This window comes from Salvelinus fontinalis, chromosome 11 (assembly GCF_029448725.1).
Source record: "Salvelinus fontinalis isolate EN_2023a chromosome 11, ASM2944872v1, whole genome shotgun sequence".
Taxonomy (NCBI): Eukaryota; Metazoa; Chordata; class Actinopteri; order Salmoniformes; family Salmonidae; genus Salvelinus; species Salvelinus fontinalis.
The window spans coordinates 29843123-29868364 of NC_074675.1; the positions used below are offsets into that span (position 1 = coordinate 29843123).

The window sequence follows — 25242 nt, forward strand, 5'->3', positions numbered from 1 at the left end:
GACCGCCGCCGACAAATCCCTATGAAATGATCCGCTGTAAACAAGCAAAATAGAGCAGCGAATTTAACACTTTTATTGATTAGCATTCAGGATGTGTATCCAAGTCAACTGTGTAGTGGTGTCAACAAATTGGATCTGCTTTAGCTTCTTAGTTTTCAAAACCTATCAGAAATAAAACAGCACAGCGGGGACAGTCAATTGTGTGTGTGTGTGTGTGTGTGTATATATATTACGACTCTGGTTGTAATAATTCCATTGCAGTCATTCCAATGGATATAATCAACTATACGATTTCCTGTTTTCAAATCAGAATTCAGGTCGTCATAATGTACACAGAACTTTGCTCTTTATTTAATACATTTATGACAAACCCTGCGTGCCCATGTCCTGTCGAACCAATCCCTCCACACACTTCTCTCTCAATAAATATGAACACATAATTCATTGGGCCTTCAAACTGTCCGTTGCTCTTCTTCAACCAATAGTCTCCTCCCATGGCCTCTTCTTACCACCGGTTGCCGGGGAGGCTTGTTTAGCTTTGGCTGACTTGGTTGTTGCTGCAATGGATGGTGTTGACTGCTGTAGAGGGTTGTGAGTGAAGGTCTGTCTCAATGGACCTGGTTGGAGAGCAAAAACATTAAGCTAAATAAAAATCCACTACAGAGAAACAAAAGCATATTTCTAAATGTATCAAAGCGGATGTTAAAACATTCCATTTAGGAGGCAAGTAAAATACAGTAAATGTAAAAATTGTTGATCTAAGAAAGGGGTTGTGGCGGGGTAAAAAGGCACCGGTGTCTTACCTTTTGATGCAATATCCAGGTGGTTCTTGATCCTCCTCTCCCTCTCCTCCAACTGCTGGGCAAGCTGAGCATTCTTCCAGCCTATAGGAGGGACAGATAACCGTGTTTAAAAAAAGGGGGGGAAAGAGGAGAATCTGTGTCTGAGTGAAAAGAAATGAAGGGGGAGAAAGAGAGAGAGGAAAATAGAGGCAGAGAAAAAAGCAAATCCAACCACAAAAGAGAATCATATTTTGACAGGTGACTCCATGACACATCCCCATCAGTCCCACCACACCCACCCTTCTTGATGGTCTCGAAGAAGCCGTCGTTCTGGGGCAGGGCGGAGGTAGGGTGTTCGACCCTCTCTGGGATCCTCAGCTTCTGTCTGACTAGGGGGTGTTTGAGCAGGGCCACCTGGGCCAGGGAGAAGCAGTTGGACGTCATCCAGTATGTAAACACCGCCTGGGGGGGGGGGGGGGGGGGGGGGGGGGGGGGGGGTACAGAGAGGAGAGAAACATATCAATGAAATGTATTTATAAATCCCTTTTTACATCTGCAGTTGTCACAAAGTGCTTTTATAGTAATCCCCCGGCCTAGACCACAAAAAGCAAGCAGAGGTGCTCAGTCAAATAGACAGACCTGTAACACAGCGAACCTGCTGGGGTTTTACCTCAACGAGACTAACCTGGATAAATAAAAGGTTCTATGATGCTCAGTCAGACAGACACATTGACCCTACTGCATTTTAACCCCAACGAGACTAACCTGGATAAATCATGGTTGAATAACAATTAAATGAAAAAACGTATCCAGTGCTCCTAAATACATGTTGTTGTTTGTTGAGGATGTGACGTAATATTATGATATCGCCACAGGGGGGAGCGAGAGAGAGCGTACAGGTCTTCACGGGTCCAAAATGTTGAGCCCATTCCTCGAAATAGACCTGGGACTTTCCCACCTGGACCCAGTATATCTAAAATATATACACTGCTCAAAAAATAAAGGGAACACTAAAATAACACATCCTAGATCTGAATGAATGAAATATTCTTCTTAAATACTTTTTTCTTTACATAGTTGAATGTGCTGACAACAAAATCACACAAAAATTATCAATGGGAATCAAATTTATCAACCCATGGAGGTCTGGATTTGGAGTCACACTCAAAATTAAAGTGGAAAACCACACTACAGTCTGATCCAACTTTGATGTAATGTCCTTAAAACATTTGATGTAATGTCCTCAAAATGAGGCTCAGTAGTGTGTGTGGCCTCCACGTGCCTGTATGACCTCCCTACAACGCCTGGGCATGCTCCTGATGAGGTGCGGATGGTCTCCTGAGGGATCTCCTCCCAGACCTGGACTAAAGCATCCGCCAACTCCTGGACAGTCTGTGGTGCAACATGGCGTTGGTGGATGGAGCGAGACATGATGTCCCAGATGTGCTCAATTGGATTCAGGTCTGGGGAAGGGGCAGGCCAGTCCATAGCATCAATGCCTTCCTCTTGCAGGAACTGCTGACACACTCCAGCCACATGAGGTCTAGCATTGTCTTGCATTAGGAGAAACCCAGGGCCAACCGCACCAGCATATGGTCTCACAAGGGGTCTGAGGATCTCATCTCGGTACCTAATGGCAGTCAGGCTACCTCTGGCGAGCACATGGAGGGCTGTGCGGCCCCCCAAATAAATGCCACCCCACACCATGACTGACCCACCGCCAAACCGGTCATGCTGGAGGATGTTTTTTTTTTATTTTTTTTTATCCCATTTTCTCCCCAATTTTCGTAGTATCCAATCGCTAGTAATTACTACCTTGTCTCATCGCTACAACTCCCGTACGGGCACGGGAGAGACGAAGGTCGAAAGCCATGCGTCCTCCGAAGCACAACCCAACCAGCCGTACTGCTTCTTAACACAGCGCGCCTCCAACCCGGAAGCCAGCCGCACCAATGTGTCGGAGGAAACACCGTGTACCTGGCCCCCCTTGGTTGGCGCGCACTGCGCCCGGCCCGCCACAGGAGTCGCTGGAGCGCGATGAGACAAGGATATCCCTACCGGCCAAACCCTCCCTACCCCGGACGACGCTATGCCAATTGTGCGTCGCCCCACGGACCTCCCGGTCGCGCCCGGCTGCGACAGAGCCTGGGCGCGAACCCAGAGACTCTGGTGGCGCAGTTAGCACTGCGATGCAGTGCCCTAGACCACTGCGCCACCCGGGAGGCCCCAATGCTGGAGGATGTTGCAGGCAGCAGAACGTTCTCCACGTTCTCCAGACTCTGTCACGTCTGTCACGTGCTCAGTGTGAACCTGCTTCCATCTGTGAAGAGCACAGGGCGCCAGTGGCGAATTTGCCAATATTGGTGTTCTCTGGCAAATGCCAAACGTCCTGCACGGTGTTGGGCTGTAAGCACAACCCCCACCTGTGGACGTCGGGCCCTCATACCACCCTCATGGAGTCTGTTTCTGACCGTTTGAGCAGACACATGCACATTTGTGGCCTGCTGGAGGTCATTTTGCAGGGCTCTGGCAGTGCTCCTCCTGCTCCTCCTTGCACAAAGGCGGAGGTAGCGGTCCTGCTGCTGGGTTGTTGCACTCCTACGGCCTCCTCCACGTCTCCTGATGCACTGGCCTGTCTCCTGGTAGCTCCTCCATGCTCTGGACACTATTCTGACAGACACAGCAAACCTTCTTGCCACAGCTCGCATTGATGTGCCATCCTGGATGAGGTGCACTACCTGAGCCACTTGTGTGGGTTGTAGACTCCGTCTCATGCTACCACTAGAGTGAAAGCACCGCCAGCATTCAAAAGTGACCAAAACATCAGCCAGGAAGCATAGGAACTGAGAAGTGGTCTGTGGTCACCACCTGCAGAACCACTCCTTTATTGGGGGTGTCTTGCTAATTGCCTATAATTTCCACCTGTTGTCTATTCCATTTGCACAACAGCATGTGAAATTTATTGTCAATCAGTGTTGCTTCCTAAGTGGACAGTTTGATTTCACAGAAGTGTGATTGACTTGGAGTTACATTGTGTTGTTTAAGTGTTCCCTTAATTTTTTTGAGTAGTGTATATATATAATTAATATAGAGACCAGTTCCGAACGGTCCAAAGGACAACTACACCCGTTCTGTAAAGACCTGGTCGGATCCAGGCCCTGTCCGAGTGAGGGAAGCAGCAGAAAATGCTATTTTTAAGCTACTTTATTAACTGGAGCAGATAAAGTGCGAGGGAGAGGAGGTAGAGAGAGCGTGCGAGAGACTGACCGTGGGAAAGTTAATGGTGAGAGGGAGGATGACGAAGGGCATGATTCTGAACACTGTCTTCATGGCTTTCAGGTTAGGGTTGTCCACACCAGACTCTGCCCCCAGCTGAGGAGAAGACAGGCAAACAGACAACAGGTAGGTGTTATTTAGGCTCAATACTGTTATTCCAATGTAAATACAATGTAATCAGTGACAATATTATTCATATTCTTCCATGATTCAATAAAACATTTTTTTTTTTAAATTGTCAATTTGAGTGTCCATTTTATGAATTAAAATCAAGACAGCTTATTTTTCAGGATCAATACAGCTGGCCTCTAAAATCATCAGCTGACTACTAGAAGATACTTTCCTAGTAGATGCGGCAACACCATTACCATACCTCCAGTATAGCGAACATGGTTCCGGTCACAGCAATGGGGAGGATGTAGAAAGGGTCTGCTGCTGTGAGGTCTAAGAACCACAAGCAACCTCCTGTCTGCATACTGGGGACAGGGAGGTAGGACATCTTTCTGAGAGCGATGAAGAAGGAGATGAAGACTGGAGTCTGGAAAGGAGGACGGGGAGATAGAGAGTGGGGGGTAGTGACAGAGGTGTAAAAACATTGACAAAGCATAAAACATTGAGGAGGAGATACTATAGATAGCAGAGAGAGAGAGAAAGATGGAGAGAGAGAGAGAGCGAGAGACGGAGAGCGAGAGCGAGAGATGGAGAGAGAGCAAGCGAGAGAGACAGAGCGCTGTAATTTACCTGCACCAAAGGGACGAGGAAGCCACGGAGAGGGTTGACGTCATGTTTCTTCTGGAACATGGTCAGGTCAGAGTACGCCTTAGCAACTAGGAGACACACAGACATATTACCTTGAAACTGAGGGTGACATCGCACACTAAAACTGAGTTACAATGTGACACGAACGAGGAGTTACATAGTGGATAAATGCAGAGGGATGATCCAGATGAGTCATGAAATGGAAATGAGTTGAGCAGTAAAGAAAGAAAGAGAGAATACTAACAGTCGAACTTGTTTCCACTCTGTTTGGCCTCGTTCATCTTGTTGGTGAGTTTAGTCATCTCTGGCATAACGTTGTTCAGCTTGGCCGCCTCCCTCTGACCCTTCACGATGACCGGGAACACCATGATGCGAGCCAGCACTGTGCCTGGGGTGTGTGTGTGTGTTTTAGTGAATTTGTAGGAGAGAAACAGAAATGGACATAAGAAAACTCAGAATAGATAGCAAAAGCCTCTTACGACCAAACATCTCTCTGTGAATAGCTGACTGAAGTCTGGTGACTTTAATAAGCTAGACCGGCTGAGGCAAACCACAGTGAGAGTTCTGATGATGAGGCTTCCTCACCTACGACAATGGCTCCCCACCACGGCATCCCAATGTCCACATGCATGAACTCCAGTAGGTTCTGGACCAGGCCAACAGGAGTGGCGCTTCCCAAGCCCAGCTCTGACAGGCTCAGCTCTGCTCCCACCCCCTGCAGAATATCCACTGCGGTTGGTGCAGACTCTAACACCTGCTCGGCGATTGGCTGTGTGATAGTAGAGGCGGGGTCAACGATGACAGGGCTGGCAATGGATGCTTCCAGCACTGGAGTTGCCGTAGGAATACTTTCACTTGGGACCTGAAAATATAACATAGCTTTTATTTTATATGGTGGTGATCATCTCTTTCACACACCAGGTGGAAGGATTTCCAACGGGACAGGACAAACTATTCTCCCAGTGTAAGTGTCTTAGATTTTGACCAAATTTATCAACTTTCCAGGCAATTTATCAAGGTGTAATAACCAGAGCATCCTCTGATGTAATGTTCTAAAATACTTTACTTGGTTGTTCCTGCCTGACTACACTGCAGACGCCTGCCAGATCTCACAATGCTTGAATAAGTTTTTAACCTATCAGCTTTCCACATCATATGATATAGCAATATGATGCCCAACTGCAGTCAATGACGTTGCACACAACCATTGGTTGATGTAATGCAACGTCTGTAATGTAGTCAGGCAGGAACGCCAACACTGTATTGTACATTGACACCGACTCACCTGTGAGCCGTTGTGCCTGACGGACACCGCGCTGACCAATAATAACCTTCCATTGTGACGTCGACCGAGAACAGCTCTAGTTGTAGGACTCCTGCATTCTATTACTGTGTGAAGATGGGATCTCTGTAGAAACCTCTGTTTAGAAGGGGGGCACAATAACACGAATGGCTACAATGAGCTACAGTACACGAACAACAATCGCATGTTACAACCTTCAGGTGAAGATACACTGCTACTTTGTGGTCCACTTCACTGTGTGACTTATTGCAGGATAGGTTGACTTTGACAATGCAGCAGCAATTGCAACAGAGTCAATAGACTCAATAGTAACGTTACATATTTCTAGCTAAGAGAGCTGTATTGTGATTTGTTTCAATAGTCTAACGGAATAATCACCAAATCTCAAGAAATATATTGACTTGGGGGCTAATGAAGGCTCATACACAACGTTATTGCTTACTTGTCATATAAATGTATACATATCACTGGTAGGTGTTATCAAGGCTGTATCATTCATAGAAAGCTAACGTTAGCGTTCCCATTTCAGCCGGTAACAAGCTAACGTTAGCTACCAGCTAACTAGCTAGCATGTCATAATTGACTGTCTGGACATGTCAAATTGTGTATGTAGACAGGTGACCCGATCAGCTATCAACAATGTTGTATGCATACATGCGAACAACCATATTCCCCGATTCCTGTGTGTAGCATGTAGCTAGATGTTGATACAAATTTGAATTCACTTGCTAGCTAACGTTAGCTGGACATTGTCAAAGTCACGCTTTGCGTGCTGTTTAGAATCGCTGTTACTGCTTGATGCCAGACAAACACACGAATTCAAGAGCACAAGTCAAACCTGGTTCCATCTCTCTGTAAATGAAGGGTTGCCTGCACTTGATATTCCACTTTGTCTTAAAAAACATCTTGTTAGACAACCCGGAGTCACCCCACTCCTGATCGCAGCCATGTTGGAATTGTTAGTAAAAAAAAAAATGTTGGTACGGAAAGCGTACATGGTCTTACCAAGTTCGTATTATCCTTAAACGCATTTTAATATAAATTAAAACTAGCTAGTAGGCCTATATTTTATTCACACGAAACCTATGTGGGCCGATATGAATCTTACTGTTAAAGGGGCAATCAGCAGTAGATAAATCTATTTTTGGACTTGTACATTAACGATATGTACCCATTGATTCTTGAGAATATAACTTAATAAATGCATGAGCTCATTTCAACTGTTGTAGCCCATTAGACTACATTACTTTGTTTTCTCTCATCAGTCAAAAAAACTATTGTCAAGACTGTTTTTAATCTGTAACTTTCCTGTGTTGTATAAGGTTATGATGGACATCTTTCATTGTTATTAACTATCTATGACCCTTATAAACCCTTATAAAGGGTAGTGTTACCAATAAAGAACCAGGGAAGATAACCAGATGCCATTATTTACTACTTTGACATTTTTTTTCAAGCATAACCTGGAATCTACACTGAGGTGAAGTAATAGTGAAATTGAGAGATATTCAGTGTGGCCAGATTCTAGGCTACAGAGTTTAAGCTAGTTAGTAAGTATACTGTACTACTAGTGTTGGGAATTTTCTTATTCTTATGTAAGTGTAGAATCAAAGATGAAATCGGACAATGGTGTAAAGGCATAAGAAAAGTTTTAATGTGGAAGCATATAGCATGTCTGAAGACTGCAGAGATGACATCAACTTTTATCCCTTCACAGTACAGTCAGTAAAACCAGCTATGTGGTCATGGTAGCACTTTAAGATAGTGTTGTGTGTTACTCGAGACTAAGGAACATTCCAGACTCTCAAAAAGAGATGACAGGGCTGAGAAACAAGACTAACATTTAATTACTGCTATTTAATCGATACTCAAGAATGATTACATAAACCTTCAACCGCTAACGTTCCTCAGCCTCATTTTCAGAGTATTGAAAGTGGGCCTGTCATATTTATTCTCCTCCCAGCAGTCCCACATGATCTTGTACATGTCTTCGGAACAGTAGTGCTCAACAGGGCAAGGCATCCTGTACCCATTGGGAACCATCTGTTTCACCTGGCAGTTGGTCATGTCTGAAACAATAAGATGAACTAGTTATAGTGTAATGCAACTGATCTCAGACAGTAAAACAATCAAACTTGGGGCATGTAGCGCAGCGTAAAAAGAGTAGATAGAAACTGCACCCGCCCACTCAGGTCAGAGTTTTATTGTCGTCCGAAGGGAGAACACGCATGTTTCGGATAACTTTTTATTGTCGACAGTACCACGAATATCTGAATGTTGTGCGCGTATCGAAATGTAAGTTGCATGGGGGGTTTATTGGGGGTTTTACATGCAGTGTAATAATAGGTAATTACCACTAATTACTTACTGTTACTTTGATAACTTTCAGACATGTTCTACTTTATGGCTGTTCCTATTCTTTAATGTTAGAGTTGCCAATACTGCTTTGCCTCTTGTTTACTGTATGTAGTAGTATTCCGTACTGCCAGAAGTGTTATTGCATTGGTTGCACAAGTACTTTTGCAGAAGTGGTTTAATTGTTGTATTGGTAAACATAGTCTTTCGCATGCACACGCTCCCACAGCATTTTCCATAGAAGGCTACGCCTATATGACCAGATTGAGATGGCATCCCAAGTGGCTTCTGGGATGGCTTCCCATATTAAGGGGTTTTATTTCGCTGCCATGGGTGAGCTTCTAGAGTCATCCCAGACAGTTCTTGGAGCTTGCTCATGCACAGAGTAATTTACCAACCTGTGGCGCCAGGGCAGATCTGTTAAGGTCTCAGCCTGGCAAATTCTCACACAAGGCTGGAGAGAGAGCGTGCTATAAATATTGACCCTTTGTCAATCCAAGTAATTGGTCTCTCTCTCTCTCTCTCGCTCTCCAAGAGGTGAATGTTTAAGTTTATGTTCATATTGATGCTGTGTTTATAGCCCTTTATAGACATGTTCATGTACATATATGTATATTGCATAGTTATAACCTTTAACCTTTAACCTCTACTGTTTACATGCGTTCATCTCTTTGTCTTATACACCACAACAATAAGATTCCAAGTCATTCGGATTACCACGATCATACAACATCTTCCAATGGAAACAGCTGTGGCTGTGTGAGTGTGGTGGTGACCAAGTGTTCAGTATGGGCCTCAACATCATGTTCTGAGCGGACAGCACTGTAGTGGGCAGAACCAAACCAATCCGTTAGAAGTACATAGCGGGTGAGGATGGGTGAGGGCATACCAGCCAACCATTTTTACGTGGTCCTTCTAGACAGATTTGGTGACCTACAGTTTGTTTTACATGGCCCGTAATTTCTCCGGATTTAGCAACAAATTGTTTTTACAATAGATGAACGGGAGAAGACAGGTTAAACTCAATATTAGGAAGGTGTTCCTAATGGTTGGTATACTCAGTGTATACTCTTAACTAGAGATGTGGAGTTGAAATCGTAAATATGAAAGTCTTACTTGGATAGGGAATCTCCCCAAAGGTCATGATCTCATACAGCAAGATTCCGAAGGACCACACGTCACACTTGATGGTGAACCTCTCGTTGGCGATGGCCTCAGGAGCCGTCCATCTCAAAGGGAATATCGCTTTCCCTACAGATATATAATACATTTTGGTCTGATTGGAAAGCATTGGTGTGGCTTGTAAGACCCTGGCAAGGCCAAAGTCAGCCACCTTGTAGACGTTGTTCTCGCCGACCAGCACATTCCTGGCTGCCAGGTCCCTGTGGATGTAATTCTTCATCTCCAGATAAGCCATCCCAGAAGCCACTTGGGCTGCCATCTCAATCTGGTCATATAAATGTAGCCTTCCAACCCTGACCTCTGTGGAACAGGGAAGGAAAGCACAATGATGAGATAAAATGACATGATGGGTAGGTAGAATTTTCACAATCAAATTTGGAAAGGAACCGGTGGAAGTATGAAAGCTCATATTTTAACTGTTGGTACACAAAAATGGTTGAAAAGTTCTACACTTGTTGAAAATGTCCTATAGTTTGTGTACCATATTTGAGAGAGGTTTTAAGTAACGGCAGGAGTTTTACTGGCCATGTGACCTGATAACTATAACATAGCATCCAGGACCTCTATACCAGGCGGTGTCAGAGGAAGGTCCATAAAATTGTCAGAGACTCCAGTCGCCCAAGTCATAGACTCTGCTACCGCACGGCAAGCGGTACCGGAGCGCCAAGTCTACGTCCAAAAGGCTCCTTAACAGCTTCTACCCCCAAACCATAAGACTGCTTAACAATTAATCAAATGGCCACCCGGACTATTTACATTGATCCTCCCTCTTTGTTCTTTGTTTTGACACTGCTGCTACTCGCTGTTTATTATCTATGCATAGTCACTTTACCTCTACCTACATGTACAAATTACCTCGACTAACCTGTACCCCCGCACATTGACTCGGTACCGGTACCCCCTGGGCTCCCGAGTGGTGCAGCGGTCTAAGGCACTGCATCTCAGTGCAAGAGGCGTCACTATAGTACCTGGTTCGAATCCAGGCTGTATCACATCCGGCCGTGATTGGAAGTCCCGTAGGGCAGCGCACAATTGGCCCAGCGTCGTCTGGGTTTGGCCGGAGGCCGTCATTGTAAATAAGATTTTGTTCTTAACTGACTTGCCTTGTTAAATAAAATATAGTATCGTTATTTTATGGTGTTACTTTTTATTAAATGTTTTACTTTATTTTGTAAATATTTTCTTAACTCTATTCCTTGAACTGCATTGTTGGTTAAGGACTTGTAAGTAAGCATTTAACGGTAAGGTTTACACCTGTTGTATTCGGCAAATGAAATTTGATTTGATAGAAAGTTATAGACTACAGCCCTTAGATTTTTCTGATGCGATAATATGTCATATAATTAGGAAAAACTCCTGGGCTTGTACTGCAGGGCTTGGCTGGTTCATACGACAGTGTACTCTTACTCAGGTAATCCAGCAGACTTCCGTTCTTCATTAGCTCAGTGATGATGTAGATGGGTTCTTTAGTGCAGACAGCCAAGAGCCGGATGAGGTTGGGATGCTCCATAGTCTTCATGATCTGGGCCTCTTTCAGGAAGTCCCGAGGGTCCATGGTGCCTATGAGAGGAAATGAGGAAATAAAGGTTGTTTATTTTTCTTAATGGATTTTTTTTTAAGGAACTCGGGCTTTCAACTTACTCTTGACAGTTGTAATAGTCGAAAACACAAGGTGCAATTTTCAAATTAGTAGCGCATCAGCAGTTTCTCTTGTCAGTCATTGCAGACCTTAGAGAGCCATTTATAACTTGTCAGAAATGTCCAGATCAACTAGCCCATGACAGCTAACCATTTCTAGCCCATTGACTTTGTCGTAATGTTTGAGTCACTCAGATATCACATGAACACACATAAGACATGGCAAAATGTGTAGAATTGCAGGAAATTAGCTTTAAAACGGCAAAGACATTTCTCCACCTCATGGCAAATGTATAGATTTGCAGGAAATAATCTTTAAACCTGCTTTAAACCTTCTCTCTGCCAACAAGGGGGGTGTGACCGTTTTTTTGTCATCATGGACAGTGCTTGTATCTATAGAAATAGACATGGCACGCGGGGGATGTTCCCCAGCGATGAAGAGGGGGGGCCTGTGTAAGGGTCGAAAATGTTTGGGAATCACTGCTGTAGGTGTTACATTAGGCTAACCAGCTATCTCAAAATTGTGGTAATCATGGCCATTATGCAGGGGCCCCACATTGACTAATGTTTGCGTCACTCGGATAGCAAATTAACGTTGCCTAAGCGATGGCAAAACCTGTGTACAGCTGCATGTCTGCAAATACAAACAAAATGCAATATAGCCATGCCACCTTAAGGTACAGTAGAATTAGAGAGTATTACTGATAAATATTAGCAAAATGACAATTGTACAAACAAGGGATTGATATTTTGACATGCAAGCTTTACCCGTCCACAAGTCAGATAGCAAAAGCTGCAGCAAAGATACCTGGGCTCAGTTTTTTACAACTTTTCTAATCGTATTTTGGCAATCAGATTGGATTAAATCTTAGAATAGTTTTTTTATTTAACTAGTCAAGTCAGTTAAGAGCAAATTCTTATTTACAATGATGGCCTAATTGTAAAGGCCCCACGGCCAAACCCTCCCCTAACCCGGAAGACGCTGGGCCAATTGTGCGTCGCCCTATGGGACTCCCGATCCCGGCTGGTTGTGATACAGCCCGGGATCAAACTCGGGTCTGTAGTGACGCCGCTAGCACGCCTCTGTTCCTGGAAGCAGGGAGGGATGTCGATGACACAACAGTGGACCCATCAGACCAACTCCTTGAATTTGGCAGTTGTGTCAACAACAAAAAAAAAAAAATTCTCCAAACATATATTTTCTTTACCCTCAAGTGTGTGTAAATTACTGTATTTATACTTGGGATATTGTTTTTCAATGAGAAAAGTACAAAAATAGCTGAAGGGGTCTTTAAATGTTGTGTTTTTATGTAGTTTACTCATCTCTGTTTCTCTATGACAGTGTACATGATATTGATGATATTGTGGTATCAACATGATATTGTGGTATCTGGATCAGAAGGATCCTATCCCATTCTTTTCTGAAAATCTGGCAAAAAAATCTGATTGATCTGATCCTGGATTGACAAATAGAGGATAATTACAGAATCCAGATCAGTCTTATGCAGATTTTTGGAAAAACTTGTCCCAGGTGTTTACCACGTCTAAGGGTCTTCACTGCAACTGGAGTGTTGTTATAGAGGCCTTGATAGACCACTCCAAAGTAACCTTCGCCCAGCCTCTTCCCCAGTTTTATAGCGCTGCGGTTAATCTCCCAGGGGTCCGTAGAGCCAGTCTGCCTAAACTGTGAAGGGAGACAAGAAATACATAAAAAAACAGATTATCAGCAGATCAGACTGCAATTTGAGTCACCTAACATACCTTACAAATGTAACCTGTCCTCTGTAGGTTCCATCAGTATACCAACCTCATTATTAAAGGCCCATGTAGTGAAATATCAACTTCAAGATTCTCAAATCATAGTTTCAGTGGAAATATGTTTAATCTGGGTTTAAATTCAAAATCTCAAGGCTGCTTCCTCTCTAAATATAAACAAATAAAACATGCCAAGACATGGCATGGTCTTGCACATAAAAAATAAATGAAAAAAAGGGTGTATTTTTTTCTCCCCAGTTTCGGGATTGCTGCAACTCCCCAACGGGCTCGGGAGAGGTCGAAGGTCGAGTCATGCGTCCTCTAAAACATGACCCGCCAAGCCGGACTTCTTAACACCCACCTGCTTTACCCAGAAGCCAGCTGAACCAATGTGTCAGAGGAAACACAGTTCAACTGATGGCCGAGGTCAGCCTGCAGGCGCCCGGCCTGCCACAAGGAGCTGCTAGAGCGCGATGAGCCAAGTAAAGCCCCCCCCGGCCAAACCCTCCTCCAAACCGGACGATGCTGGGCCAATTGTGCACCGCCCTATGGGACTGGGATCGAACCCCAGCCTGTAGTGACACCGCAACACTGCGCTACGCCACTCAGGAGGCCCCTTGCACAGATTATTTACAGAATAAGGAAATTAAACTAAAACTGGCGAGTGCCATTACGGGTCCAAGCACTGTAGGTGTGTTTGAAACACTATTGTTTTTGGTATAGTAATTTTGCCCTGTCTGTTGACCACAATAACTTTTCAGAGGAATCCCCTACAGTAATAAGGTAATTATTCCCTCCAAGAGTGCGTTCTCAGCCCTCTCCTGTACTCCCTGTTCACCCATGACTGCGTGGCCATGCACGCCTCCAACTCAATCATCAAGTTTGCAGACGACACTACATTGGTAGGCTTGATTACCAACAACGACAAGACGGCCTACAGGGAGGGGGTGAGGGCCCTCGGAGTGTGGTGTCAGGAAAATAACCTCACACTCAATGTCAACAAAACAAAGGAGATGATCGTGGACTTCAGGAAACAGCAGAGGGAGCAGCCCCCTATCCACATCGACGGAACAGTAGTGGAGAAGGTGGAAAGTTTTAAGTTCCTCGGCGTACACATCACGGACAAACTGAAATGGTCCACCCACAGAGACAGCGTGGTGAAGAAGGCGCAGCAGCGCCTCTTCAACCTCCGGAGGCTGAAGAAATTTGGTTTGTCACCAAAAACACTCAAACTTTATCAGATGCACAATCGAGAGCATCCTGTTGGGCTGTATCACCGCCTGGTACGGCAACTGCTCCGCCCACAACCATAAGGCTCTCCAGAGGGTAGTGCGGTCTGCACAACGCATCACCGGGGGCAAACTACTTGCCCTCCAGGACACCTACACCACCCGATGTCACAGGAAGGCCAAAAAGATCATCAAGGACAACAACCACCCGAGCCACTGCCTGTTCACACCGCTATCATCCAGAAGGCGAGGTCAGTACAGGTGCATCAAAGCGGGGACCGAGAGACTGAAAAACAGCTTCTATCTCAAGGCTATCAGACTGTTAAACAGCCATCACTAACATTGAGTGGCTGCTGCCAACATACTGACTCATCTCTAGCCACTTTAATAATGAAAAAATGGATTAAACAATGGCACTTTATATAATGTTTACATACCCTACATTACTCATCTCATATGTATATATTTACATACTCTACATTACTCATCTCATATATATATATATATATATATATATATGTATAGATGGTACTCTATACCATCTACTGCATCTTGCCTATGCCGTTCGGCCATCGCTCATTCATATATTTTTATGTACATATTCTTATTCATTCCTTTACACTTGTGTGTATAAAGTAGTTGTTGTAAAATTGTTAGGTTAGATTACTTGTTAGATATTACGGCATGGTCGGAACTAGAAGCACAAGCACTTCGCTACACTCGCATTAACATCTGCTAACCATGTGTATGTGACAAATAAAATTTGATTTGAACATTGCACAGATATGTGTCATAGGGTCATGGCTAAGACGGATCCAGCTTTTGTCAAATTAACGTCAAATAATTTTTTTAAATTGCATTTTCGCTAACCCTAATCTTAACTTAATTCTCCTAACCTGCTATGTTAATTATTCTTACCTGCTATGTAAATTCTCCTATCCTGCTACGAAAAGACAAATCTGATGTTAATTTGACAAAAGCTGGATCCCTTCTAGCCATGGTCTTTTCATAGGATGATAGGAGACACAGGGAAGTGTAGCTAATTAAGGGGGCAGAGTAGCCCACATTTTGCGAGCATCGAGAGGCCAGAGATGGCCAGACTAATAAATTGAGCTAAGGAACAGAAGTTGGGTATTGGAGAAGGGCCATCAGTGTGCGTTCTGTAAGCAATACCGTGGATGAAGGTGTGGCATGAGCTTTGTGAACGGATAGATGTGGTAATGGACAGCGAGGAAGAAGGAGAAGAGCCAAGTGAAGATGTGTATTGAGGAATAATGGCGCCAAGCACAAACCGTACTCTGCTGTCTCTAATGTCTCATAAATTGAACCCGACGAGAGTGACGATGAAGACCTCTGAGTCCGAGCCTCGCCCCGACGGTCATGCAAAGTGTAGTATCTGGGATCTACATCTGTTTATATTAGTTACTATGCTGTTACTAAGCAGTGATGTAATACGACAGTGTTACGTTACTACACCTAATAGGAAATGTACATGCGCACTAGTGTGCCCGGGGAAACTGTAGAGCACGAGAGGTTTTGACTAAACGAAAACTAACTGTACTCCCGTCTCCTGCCTGGTCATTTCTCCACAACACAAATATTACACAAAGGATGATTCTGGACCAGTGGGAGTGACATTTTTGGAGAAAGTCAATCCCTGTCCCATATGTAGTCTCAGGCTGTGTAGAAAAGAAATTGGGTACTTCGCGTCACGCTCCTCGGGAACAACACCTGCGACTTAATTTTCTCTCCGGAGCAGAATGCCTTTGAAAGGAGTGATTACTGGGGTGGCGTTAAGTGTTGAGGAGGAGGAATTGAAATGGAAGATTCCCAATGTATGTGACGCCAGCCCGGTTGCGAGTGTGGTGAAACTAAGAATACACTGTCTGTCCTTTTGAGTTTTGAAGCAGAGTCTTTACCTGACAAAGTCATGTTAGGATATGTCAGTTATCCGTTGAGAGATTTTATTCCGAACCCATTAAGGTGTTTCAGATGCCAAGCGTATGGTCATGTTGCAGCAGCTTGTAGGAGGGAGATTCCAAGATGTGAGAAGTGTGCAGCAGGGCATGGGACAAAATAATGTGTAGTATCGGTGGGAAAAACGGTGTGTGTCAAATGTGGGGGTGCCCATGTTGCTGGGGATCAAAAGTATCCAGTGGGAGAGAGACAGGTTGAGGTTGTCAGGGTCAAAGTAGAACAGGTGTTATATGATGAGGCAGTGAAGATAGAGGATGATGGGTCAAGGGTGAGTAGTTGGCCTAGGCCAATACAGAGTGATACAAATTTGTGCTTCAGTAAGGTTGGATTCTTAGCATTCATTGCCATGGTTATCAACTGTACCACAGGAATGGAGAGTAAGTCACAGAAGATAGGTATTGTGGTGGCAGCTGCAGAGAAGTACTTAGGTGTACAAGGTCTTACTGGAGACGAGTTACAAGGTGTGTTGAACAAAAGAGTCCCGTCATTCCAGAACGTCGGCCTGGTGTAGAATCAGTTAGGGTCAAAGTAGTGGAATGGGGGGGTGTTTTCATTAATATAGATTTTTGAAATAGTGGTATATTATATGTGTAGGGTTAGTTTGTGGTACAATGTTTTTTCCTTTCCCCATTCCTTTTGATTTTTGTATACCACAGTGGTTCCCAAACTGTGGGGGGAGCGAGGGGTCGGCAGAGAGGGCACAGGATGTTCCCCAATGCTGGAAGGGGGGCCTGAGTGAACTTCTGATCTTCCACACACTACCGCACAGCAGGTGGCGGCATACACAAGCAAAATGTGCGAACGCCATGAAATCAAAGAAGAAGAAGTAGCTAAATGAGGCGCACCTGCAACATATCGATTGCCGAGCTAGCCGGCAGCTTCTGTTTGGCGGAAGCGGGGAGGGAGCTGGGGATAAAAAAAGAAGGGATTTCCTCATGACGGAACTAGGCTACTGCCGTCACTGCCAAAGTATCAAGTTTTAGAGACAACAGCTTTTTTTGTGTCCCTTTGGTTTTGTGTTGTCCGTCTGCTGCGGAGCCGGATAAACTGATCACGTCTAAATAAATGCAATAGGTGCACTATTGGCAGGGTTTGTTGGTGGTTGCCACTATTGCCAAAGCATTGGAAAGTATTCAGATCCCTTCCATTTTCCCCACATTGTTTTTTTACATTACAGTCTTATTATAAAATGGATGAAATACATCTACACACAATACCCCATAACGACAAAGCGAAAACAGATGTATAATTTTTTTGCAAATATATTACAAATAAAAAACTGAAATACCTAATTTACATAAGTATTCAGACCATTTGCTATGAGACTCGACTGATCATCCTTGAGATGTTTCTACAACTTGATTGGAGTCCACCTATGGTCAATGAAATTGATTTAGAAAAGGCACACACTTGTCTATACAAGGTCCCACAGTTGACAGTGCATGTCAGAGCAAAAACCAGGCCATGAGGTTGAAGGAATTGTCCGTAGAGCTAAGAGACTGGATTGTGTTGAAGCACAGATCTGGGGAAGGGTAACAAAAAATGTCTGCAGCATTGAAGGTCCCCAAGAACACAGTCCATCAGTTTGGAACCACCAAGACTCTTCCTAGAGCTGGCCACCTGGCCAAACTGAGCAATCGGAGGAGAAGAGCCTTGGTCAGGGAGGTGCCCAATAACCCGATGGTCACTGTGACAGAGCTACAGAGTTCCTCTGTGGAGATAGGAGAACCTTCCAGAAGGACAACCATCTCTGCAGCACTCCACCAATCAGGCCAATCAGGAAGCCACTCCTCAGTAAAAAAGGTACATGACAGCCCGCTTGGAGTTTTCCAAAAGGCACCTAAAGGACTCTCAGACCATGAGAAACAATATTATCTGGTCTGATGAAACCAAGATTGAACTCTTTGGCCTGAATGCCAAGCGTCACGTCTGGAGGAAACCTGGCACCATCCCTAAGGCGAAGCATGGTGTTAGCAGAGGTGACACCGTCCAGCTGGCAACCGTGGTCAGCTTGCAGGAGCCCGGCCCGCCACAAGGAGTCACTAGAGCATGATGGGATAAGGAAATCCCGGGCCAGCCAAACCCTCCCCTAACCCGGACAACGTTGGGCCAATTGTGCGCCACCTCATGAGTCTCCCGGGCACAGCCTGGGATCGAACCTGGGTCTGTAGTGAAACCTCAAGCACTTCGATGCAGTGCCTTAGACTGCTGCACCACTCGGGGGGCATTCTCCGGTCATTTTAACCACACACCGATACTGACAATAACAAATCAGACATTTAATATATATTTAAGCATGGTCAAGCTAATAATTTTGCTGTGGATGATGTATTAAACCACCCAGACACATAAAAGGTGCAGTCGTCCTTCTGAACTGAGCAGCAGGAAAGGAAGGAAACTGCTTAGGGATGTCAACAAGAGGCCATTCGTGATTTTAAAACTGCTACATTGTTCAATGGATGTGATGGGAGAAAACTGAGGATGGATCAACAACATTGTAGTGACTCCACAATAATGACCTAAATGAAGGAGTGAAAAGAAGAATAAAAATTTACAAAATATAAATATTCCATAACAAGGCACTAAAGTAATAGTGAAAAAAAACATGGCAAAGGAATACACTTTTTGGCCTAAATGCAAAGCGTTATGTTTGAGGCATTTCCAACACAACACATAACTAAGTAACGGCCTCCTTATTTTCAAACATGGTGGTGGCTGCATCATGGCACTGGTATGCTTGACATCGGCAAAGACTGCGTGTTTTTCAGGATGAAAAGAAACGGGATTGAGCAAAGTATATGCAAAATCCTACAGGAAAACCTGCTTCAGTCTGCTTTCCACCAGACACTGGAAGAGGAATTCACCTTTCAGCAGACAGATCTACACTGGAGTTGCTTATAAAGTAGTCAGTGAATGTTCCTGAATGGTCAAGTTACAGTTTTGACAAATCTGCTTGAAAATCTTGTCTAGCCATGTTCCCCAACACCATGACAGAGCTTGAAGAATTTAAAAAAATAATAAATGGGCAAATATTGCACAATACAGATGTGCAATGCTTAGAGACTTACCCAAGAAAACTCACAGCTGTAATCGCTGCCAAAGGTGTTTCGAACATGTATTGACTCAGGGGGGTGAACTGTTACCTAAATTAAGGTACAGTATACTATCTAATCAAGGTTTATCAGTGTTTTATTTTTGGTTCATAATTTTTACAATTTTATTTCTTCCACTTTGACAGAGCATTTTGTGTAGATCCATTTTAATCCTACTTTGTAACGTTCAAATGTGAAGAAATCAAAAGGGGGTGTAGACTTTCTATAGGCACTCTAACTTCATCCTGTTCTCGTTTGTCTACCTTTCTCTCCTGTTTGCTCTCTGCCTCTTCTTACCAGAAAAACCAGCAGGATCGCCATCCCCACCATCACGCCCAAGGTCAGGACCAGGGACAATTCTCCAGACATTGGCATCATTCACTTTTCTTCTCTCTGCCTGGAATTACTGAATAGATTCCAAACCTGAAGGTTGAAGACAACAAAGCAAACGCAAATTATGTTACCGGGCAGCTGATGTAGATCAGTAGCTTTACAACAAATTCGTTGGTGGGTGGGCCTGCAGAAATTTGTGTAATCATAATTCTGTTTAATTAGCTTCTTGATATGCCACACCTGTCACGTGGATGGATTCTCTTGGCAAAGGAGAAATGCTCACTAACAGGGATGTAAACAAATATGAGCACAACATTTGAGAGAAATAAGCTTTTTGTGCATATGGAACATTTCTGGGTTGTTTTATTTCAGCTCATGAAACATGGGACCAACACTTTACTTGTTGCTTTTATATTTTGTTCAGTATAAAAACGTAACCCTGGGATAGAGTTGTATTTTTTTGTGGGAAACACACAATTTTATGCCAAAGACACACCAGAATGGCTTTCCAATAGGTGGTAAGTGTTCCTGAAAAGGTCCAGTCTCAGCCCTGATTTAAATCTGCTTGAAAATCAGAGACATGGTTTGAATATTTTTTAGAAATGTTTTTATTTAACCTTTATTTATCAAATGTATTGAGGTTGAGCAATTTTGACAAAAAGTATAGATATACAGTACCAGTCAAAAGTTTGGATACACCTGCTCATTCAAGGGTTTTTCTTTATTTTTACTATTTTCTACATTGTAGAATAATAGTGAAGACATCAAAACTATGAAATAACATATGGAATCATGTAGTAACCAAAAACAGTGTTAAACAAATCTAAATATATTTTATATTTGAGATTCTTCAAAGTAGCCACCCTTTGCCTTGATGACAGCTTTGCACACTCTTGGCATTCTCTAAACCAGCTTCACCTGGAATGCTTTTCCAACAGTCTTGAAGGAGTTTCCACATATGCTGAGCACTTGTTGGCTGCTTATCCTTCACTCTGCGGTCCGACTCATCCCAAACCATCTCAATTTGGTTGAGGTCGGGGGATTGTAGAGACCAGGTCATCTGATGCCACCCTTTGCCTTGATGACAGCTTTGCACACTCTTGGCATTCTCTCAACCAGCTTCATGATGTTGTCACCTGGAATGCATTTTAATTAACAGGTGTGCCTTGTTAAAAGTTAATTTGTGGAATTGCTTTCGTTCTTAATGCATTTTAGCCAATCAGTTGTGTTGTGACAAGGTAGGGGTGGTATACAGAAGATAGCCCTATTTGGTAAAAGATCAAGTCCATATTATGGCAAGAACAGCTCAAATAAGCAAAGAGAAACTGCAGTCCATCATTACTTTTAAACATGAAGGTCAGTCAATTTGGAAAATGTCAAGAACTTTGAAAGTTTCTTCAAGTGTAGTTGCAAAAACCATCAAGCGCTATGATGAAACTGACTCTCATGAGGACCACCACAGGAAAGGAAGATCCAGAGTTACCTCTGCTGCAGAGGATAAGTTCCTTAGAATTACCTGCCTCAGAAATTGCAGCCCAAATAAATGCTTCACAGAGTTCAAGTAACAGATACATCTTAACATCAACTGTTCAGAGGAGACTGTGTGAATCAGGCCCATGGTCAAATGGCTGCAAATAAACCACTACTAAAGGACACCAATAAGAAGGAGAGACTTGCTTGGGCCAAGAAACACGAGCAATGGACATTAGACCGGTGGAAATCTGTCCTTTGGTCTGAAGAGTCCAAATGTGAGATGTTTGGTTCCAACCACCGTGTCTTTGTGAGAAGCAGAGTAGGTGAACAGATGATCTCTGCATGTGTGGTTCCCACCGTGAAGCATGGAGGAGGAGGTGTGATGGTGTGGGGGTGCTTTGCTGGTGACACTGTCTGTGATTTATTTAGAATTCAAAGCACACTTAACCAGCATGGCTACCACAGCATTCTGCAGCGATATGCCATCCAATCTGGTTTGCGCTTAGTCAGACTATCATTTGTTTTTCAACAGGACAATGACCCAACACACCTCCAGGCTGTGTAAGGGCTATTTGACCAAGAAAGAGAGTGATGGAGTGCTGCATCCAATGACCTGGCCTCCACAATCACCCAACCTCAACACAATTGAGATGGTTTGGGATCAGTTTGATCGCAGAGTGAAGGAAAAGCACCAAACAAGTGCTCAGCACGTGGGAACTCCTTCAAGACTGATGGAAAAGCATTCCAGGTGAAGCTGGTTGAGAGAATGCCAAGCATGTGCAAAGCTGTCATCAAGGCAAATTGTGGATACTTTGAAGAATATAAAATATGTTTAACACTTTTTTAGTTACTACATGATTGCATGTGTGTTATTTTATAGTTTTGATGTCTTCACTATTATTTTACAATGTATAAAATAGTAAAAATAAAGAAAAACCCTTGAATCAGTAGGTGTGTCCAAACTTTTGACTGGTACTGTATGTTGTCGTAAGAGTTGTGCGAAGTTGTTAGAATCTTATTCAAAATGTTTCACAGCTGTAATGGATGCCAAAGGTACTTCCAAGTATTAACTCTGGGGTGTGAAGACATAAGCAATAAACACATCTTCATTTAATTTTTTTAACAATTAATTCAAAAAGTTTCTAATGTTTTTTTTTCACTTTGAAAATGTGTAGGTTGTAATCCATTTATTTTAAGGCAGCATAATGTGAAGCCTGTGCAAGGTTTGTGTAGACTTTCACTAGGCACTGTATATATATATATATATATATATATATGTATATACATATATTTCTGCCGAGAAGCGCTTTAAAATGGACACGCTTTTAAGTGGATAGTCATTGGCTCAATGGGAACAGCTAGCATGACACTGCACTACCCCCACCCCGCTAGTAAATATGGTTTCGATTATCAACTATTGTCATTTACTGCGGTCACGGCCAGTATGTACTTCCCAAAAAAGTCAGCAAAAAAAGATACATGCAACTGAAAAAATACCTCGTCTTGGCACCTTCAATGTATTCAGCTGTTTTGTGTGTATTGCAGTAAGGTTAGTGCTATCTGGGATCCTTGGGACATGAGTGTTTGGAGGTGTCGAATAGGCATTTTTTCGGTTGCTGGTAAATTTCCTTCTTTCTATTGCGCGAGTGAAGTGAGTTCGAAAAAATTAAAGTATGCCTGTTAAAAAACGTTTTCACATATACACTTTAAATCCCAAAATAACATGGTCGCTGTGGTAGAACGTTTGTTTTTAATGGCGATTTTCTGCATTTATCAAAGTCCCATCAGGTAGCCTGATTTCAGATGTGTCCATGTAAACAGGATTATTAGTGAAATCGTTATTCTTGCAAAGGATGTAAACGACTAAATCGAACTATTATATTAATCTTACTATTCACAATAATCGTATTATTCTGTGAATGTAACCCTAGCCTACTCATAACCTACTCCTCCCCTCTGGGCGACGTTATAGTGTACAAAAGGAATCACAAATAGAGACAGGCAATCCTTTGTCTCGTGGCAATAAGGCGGGCTGGCCTATAGGTGACATTATAGTTGACTGCGTGTACAGTGTATAAAGTGTACAGATGAATCATTGGTCTCTCATTAATTGCACCTTTTCTATCTATTCGTGTCAGTATATGTCCTTGTCTATGCTTGATTGTGTTTTTATGTATGCTCAGTGCCGCAACCCAAATGTTCCCACCGGGATAATAAAGCCATTATTTTATCTTAAGCTACAACACAGAAAGTCACGGATGTAAACCAAACTTCTGAAAAGTAATTTTACATGACAGGAACCACATCAATTTGGGCCTCCTAGACACTTTAGATGTTTTTATCTTTCAGTGATGTAAAGACAGTGAGATATACGAGCAATAAAGCTTGCATCTATATGCCTTGTTGTTTTGGGTGGGTCACAGGCGAATTAATTTGTTTTTGAGTAGGCCTAGGCTAGATTTTTTGTTGAACAGATTTCATAACGTTTGCGGTTTCTTTTTTTTCTATCGAATGGAATATAATTGTCTACTTCTAAATGGAATAGACTACTTCATGCCACATTCGAAGCAGTCTTAATTTTACACTTCATCAGGAAACCACGTTTTCCTATGAGCACTGTCTTAAGTTATTTGCATCGTTTTTACCTAAAGGGAAATTGAATACCAGCGATCTTAAAATCGCAAGGTTTTGATTGCGAATTGTGTTTCAAGCGCTAATTGGCAATGTAAAACGCTTCTATGATCAGTTTCCAAGCCAGTCAAGTTTCAAACACAGACCCAGAGTCGTAAACCATCGCTATAAATTGGATACATCCAATATCAAAAATTAAGATACATATTTAGGCTGCAGTCGAACACAGCAGGTACAAATACAAACAATGTCACTGGATATTCAGGGTTTCCCAATAATACATTTACCTGAAGATTCACCAATCGCTCCATATTACAATTACCTTTGACGAATATTGACCAGACCAACCAACAGACTCATGTCATACTAAAATTACGCCAGAGAAATGTATATAATGACGAGATGGTCAGGTCTAACAGTTGGATTAGGATTTGCTTTCCTTAGCGAGAGGAGGAGAGATCACGTGGGGCCATTCTAGCCAGATATCGTGTGACAAACAGGCACAACTCGAATATGAAATAGTTTTTTTCAAAGTTGCCGGTATGCCATGTGTGTATGCTTATATCAGCACATTCGAAACAACCTAACCATCACGAAACTTATATTCGATCAAATAAGCCTAATGGAGCAAAGAAGCCATCATTTTTTGATGTTGGCCAAATTCTACACTCTCATTGACCTCCACGCATAACTCCTCGCCTGGTGGGGAAAAAACGCCATCTGCTGGTGGAGACAGATTTTGGGCCAAGTTACCCCTCTTGAATCGCCTCCTCCTCTTTGGTAACGTTACTCTAAGTTTCATTTCCTCACTGCTTTTCCACGAAAGAGGAGAGGCAATACCGACATGCCTGCTGCCCAAAATGTATGCCAGTCTGAGATATGGCTTTTTCTTTGCAACTCTGCCTAGAACTCTGCCAGCATCCCGGAGTCGCCTCTTCACTGTTGACGTTGAGACTGGTGTTTTGCGGGTACTATTTAATGAAGCTGCCAGTTGAGGACTTGTGAGGTGTCTGTTTCTCAAACTAGACACAAATGTACTTGTCCTCTTGCTCAGTTGTGCACTGGGGCCTCCCACTCCTCTTTTTATTCTGGTTAGAGACAGTTTGCGCTGTTCTGTGAAGGGAGTAGCACACAGCTTGTACGAGATCTTCAATTTCTTGGCAATTTCTCACATGGAATTGCCTTCATTTCTCAGAACAAGAATAGACTGACGAGTTTCCGAAGAAAGTCCTTTGTTTGTGGCCATTTTGAGCCTGTAATCGAACCCATAAATTCTGATGCTCCAGATACTCAACTAGTCCAAAGAAGGCCAGTTTTATTGCTTCTTTAATCAGGACAACAGTTTTCAGCTGTGATAATATAATTGCAGAAGGGTTTTCTAATGATCAATTAGCCTTTTAAAATGATAAACTTGGATTAGCTAACACAACGTGCCATTGAAACACAGGAGGGATGGT

The 25242-nt window shown here is 43.2% G+C and overlaps 2 protein-coding genes across 3 annotated transcripts; both read right to left on the reverse strand.

Moving 5' to 3' along the window:
• Window positions 1-50: 50 nt before the first annotated feature.
• oxa1l (OXA1L mitochondrial inner membrane protein) lies at window positions 51-7095 on the reverse strand. The gene is made up of 10 exons (XM_055938311.1): window positions 6959-7095; window positions 6103-6237; window positions 5403-5679; window positions 5062-5205; window positions 4800-4885; window positions 4432-4596; window positions 4050-4154; window positions 1082-1244; window positions 804-884; window positions 51-617 (listed from the first exon to the last, which is right to left on the reverse strand). Exons 1-10 carry the CDS (start codon window positions 7067-7069, stop codon window positions 475-477), a joined length of 1410 nt encoding a protein of 469 aa, XP_055794286.1. The 5' UTR covers window positions 7070-7095; the 3' UTR covers window positions 51-474.
• A 657-nt stretch (window positions 7096-7752) lies between these two features.
• Window positions 7753-24225, reverse strand: LOC129865476 (tyrosine-protein kinase SRK2-like). Of its 2 annotated transcripts, none has more exons than XM_055938313.1 (6): window positions 24108-24225; window positions 19646-19771; window positions 12835-12979; window positions 11065-11217; window positions 9592-9957; window positions 7753-8189 (listed from the first exon to the last, which is right to left on the reverse strand). In XM_055938313.1, exons 2-6 carry the CDS (start codon window positions 19724-19726, stop codon window positions 8011-8013), a joined length of 924 nt encoding a protein of 307 aa, XP_055794288.1. In that variant the 5' UTR covers window positions 19727-19771; window positions 24108-24225; the 3' UTR covers window positions 7753-8010. The 2 variants fall into 2 exon arrangements, with proteins under 2 accessions (XP_055794288.1, XP_055794287.1); XM_055938312.1 differs by having other exon boundaries at window positions 24073-24225.
• Between the last annotated feature and the right edge of the window lie 1017 nt (window positions 24226-25242).

Excerpts from the sequence above, each read along its gene's own strand:
- oxa1l (XM_055938311.1), bottom strand. The coding sequence starts at position 7,069 with ATGGCTGCGATCAGGAGTGGGGTGACTCCGGGTTGTCTAACAAGATGT. Across the intron at positions 4,597-4,799 it reads TCCTCGTCCCTTTGGTGCAG|ACTCCAGTCTTCATCTCCTT; the intron begins GTAAATTACAGC and ends CCTCCTTTCCAG. Across the intron at positions 1,245-4,049 it reads TCACCATTAACTTTCCCACG|GCGGTGTTTACATACTGGAT; the intron begins GTCAGTCTCTCG and ends CCCCCCCCCCAG.
- LOC129865476 (XM_055938313.1), bottom strand. The coding sequence starts at position 19,726 with ATGATGCCAATGTCTGGAGAATTGTCCCTGGTCCTGACCTTGGGCGTG. Across the intron at positions 12,980-19,645 it reads CGATCCTGCTGGTTTTTCTG|TTTAGGCAGACTGGCTCTAC; the intron begins GTAAGAAGAGGC and ends CTCCCTTCACAG. Across the intron at positions 9,958-11,064 it reads AAGTCTGCTGGATTACCTGA|AGGTCAGGGTTGGAAGGCTA; the intron begins GTAAGAGTACAC and ends CCTGTTCCACAG.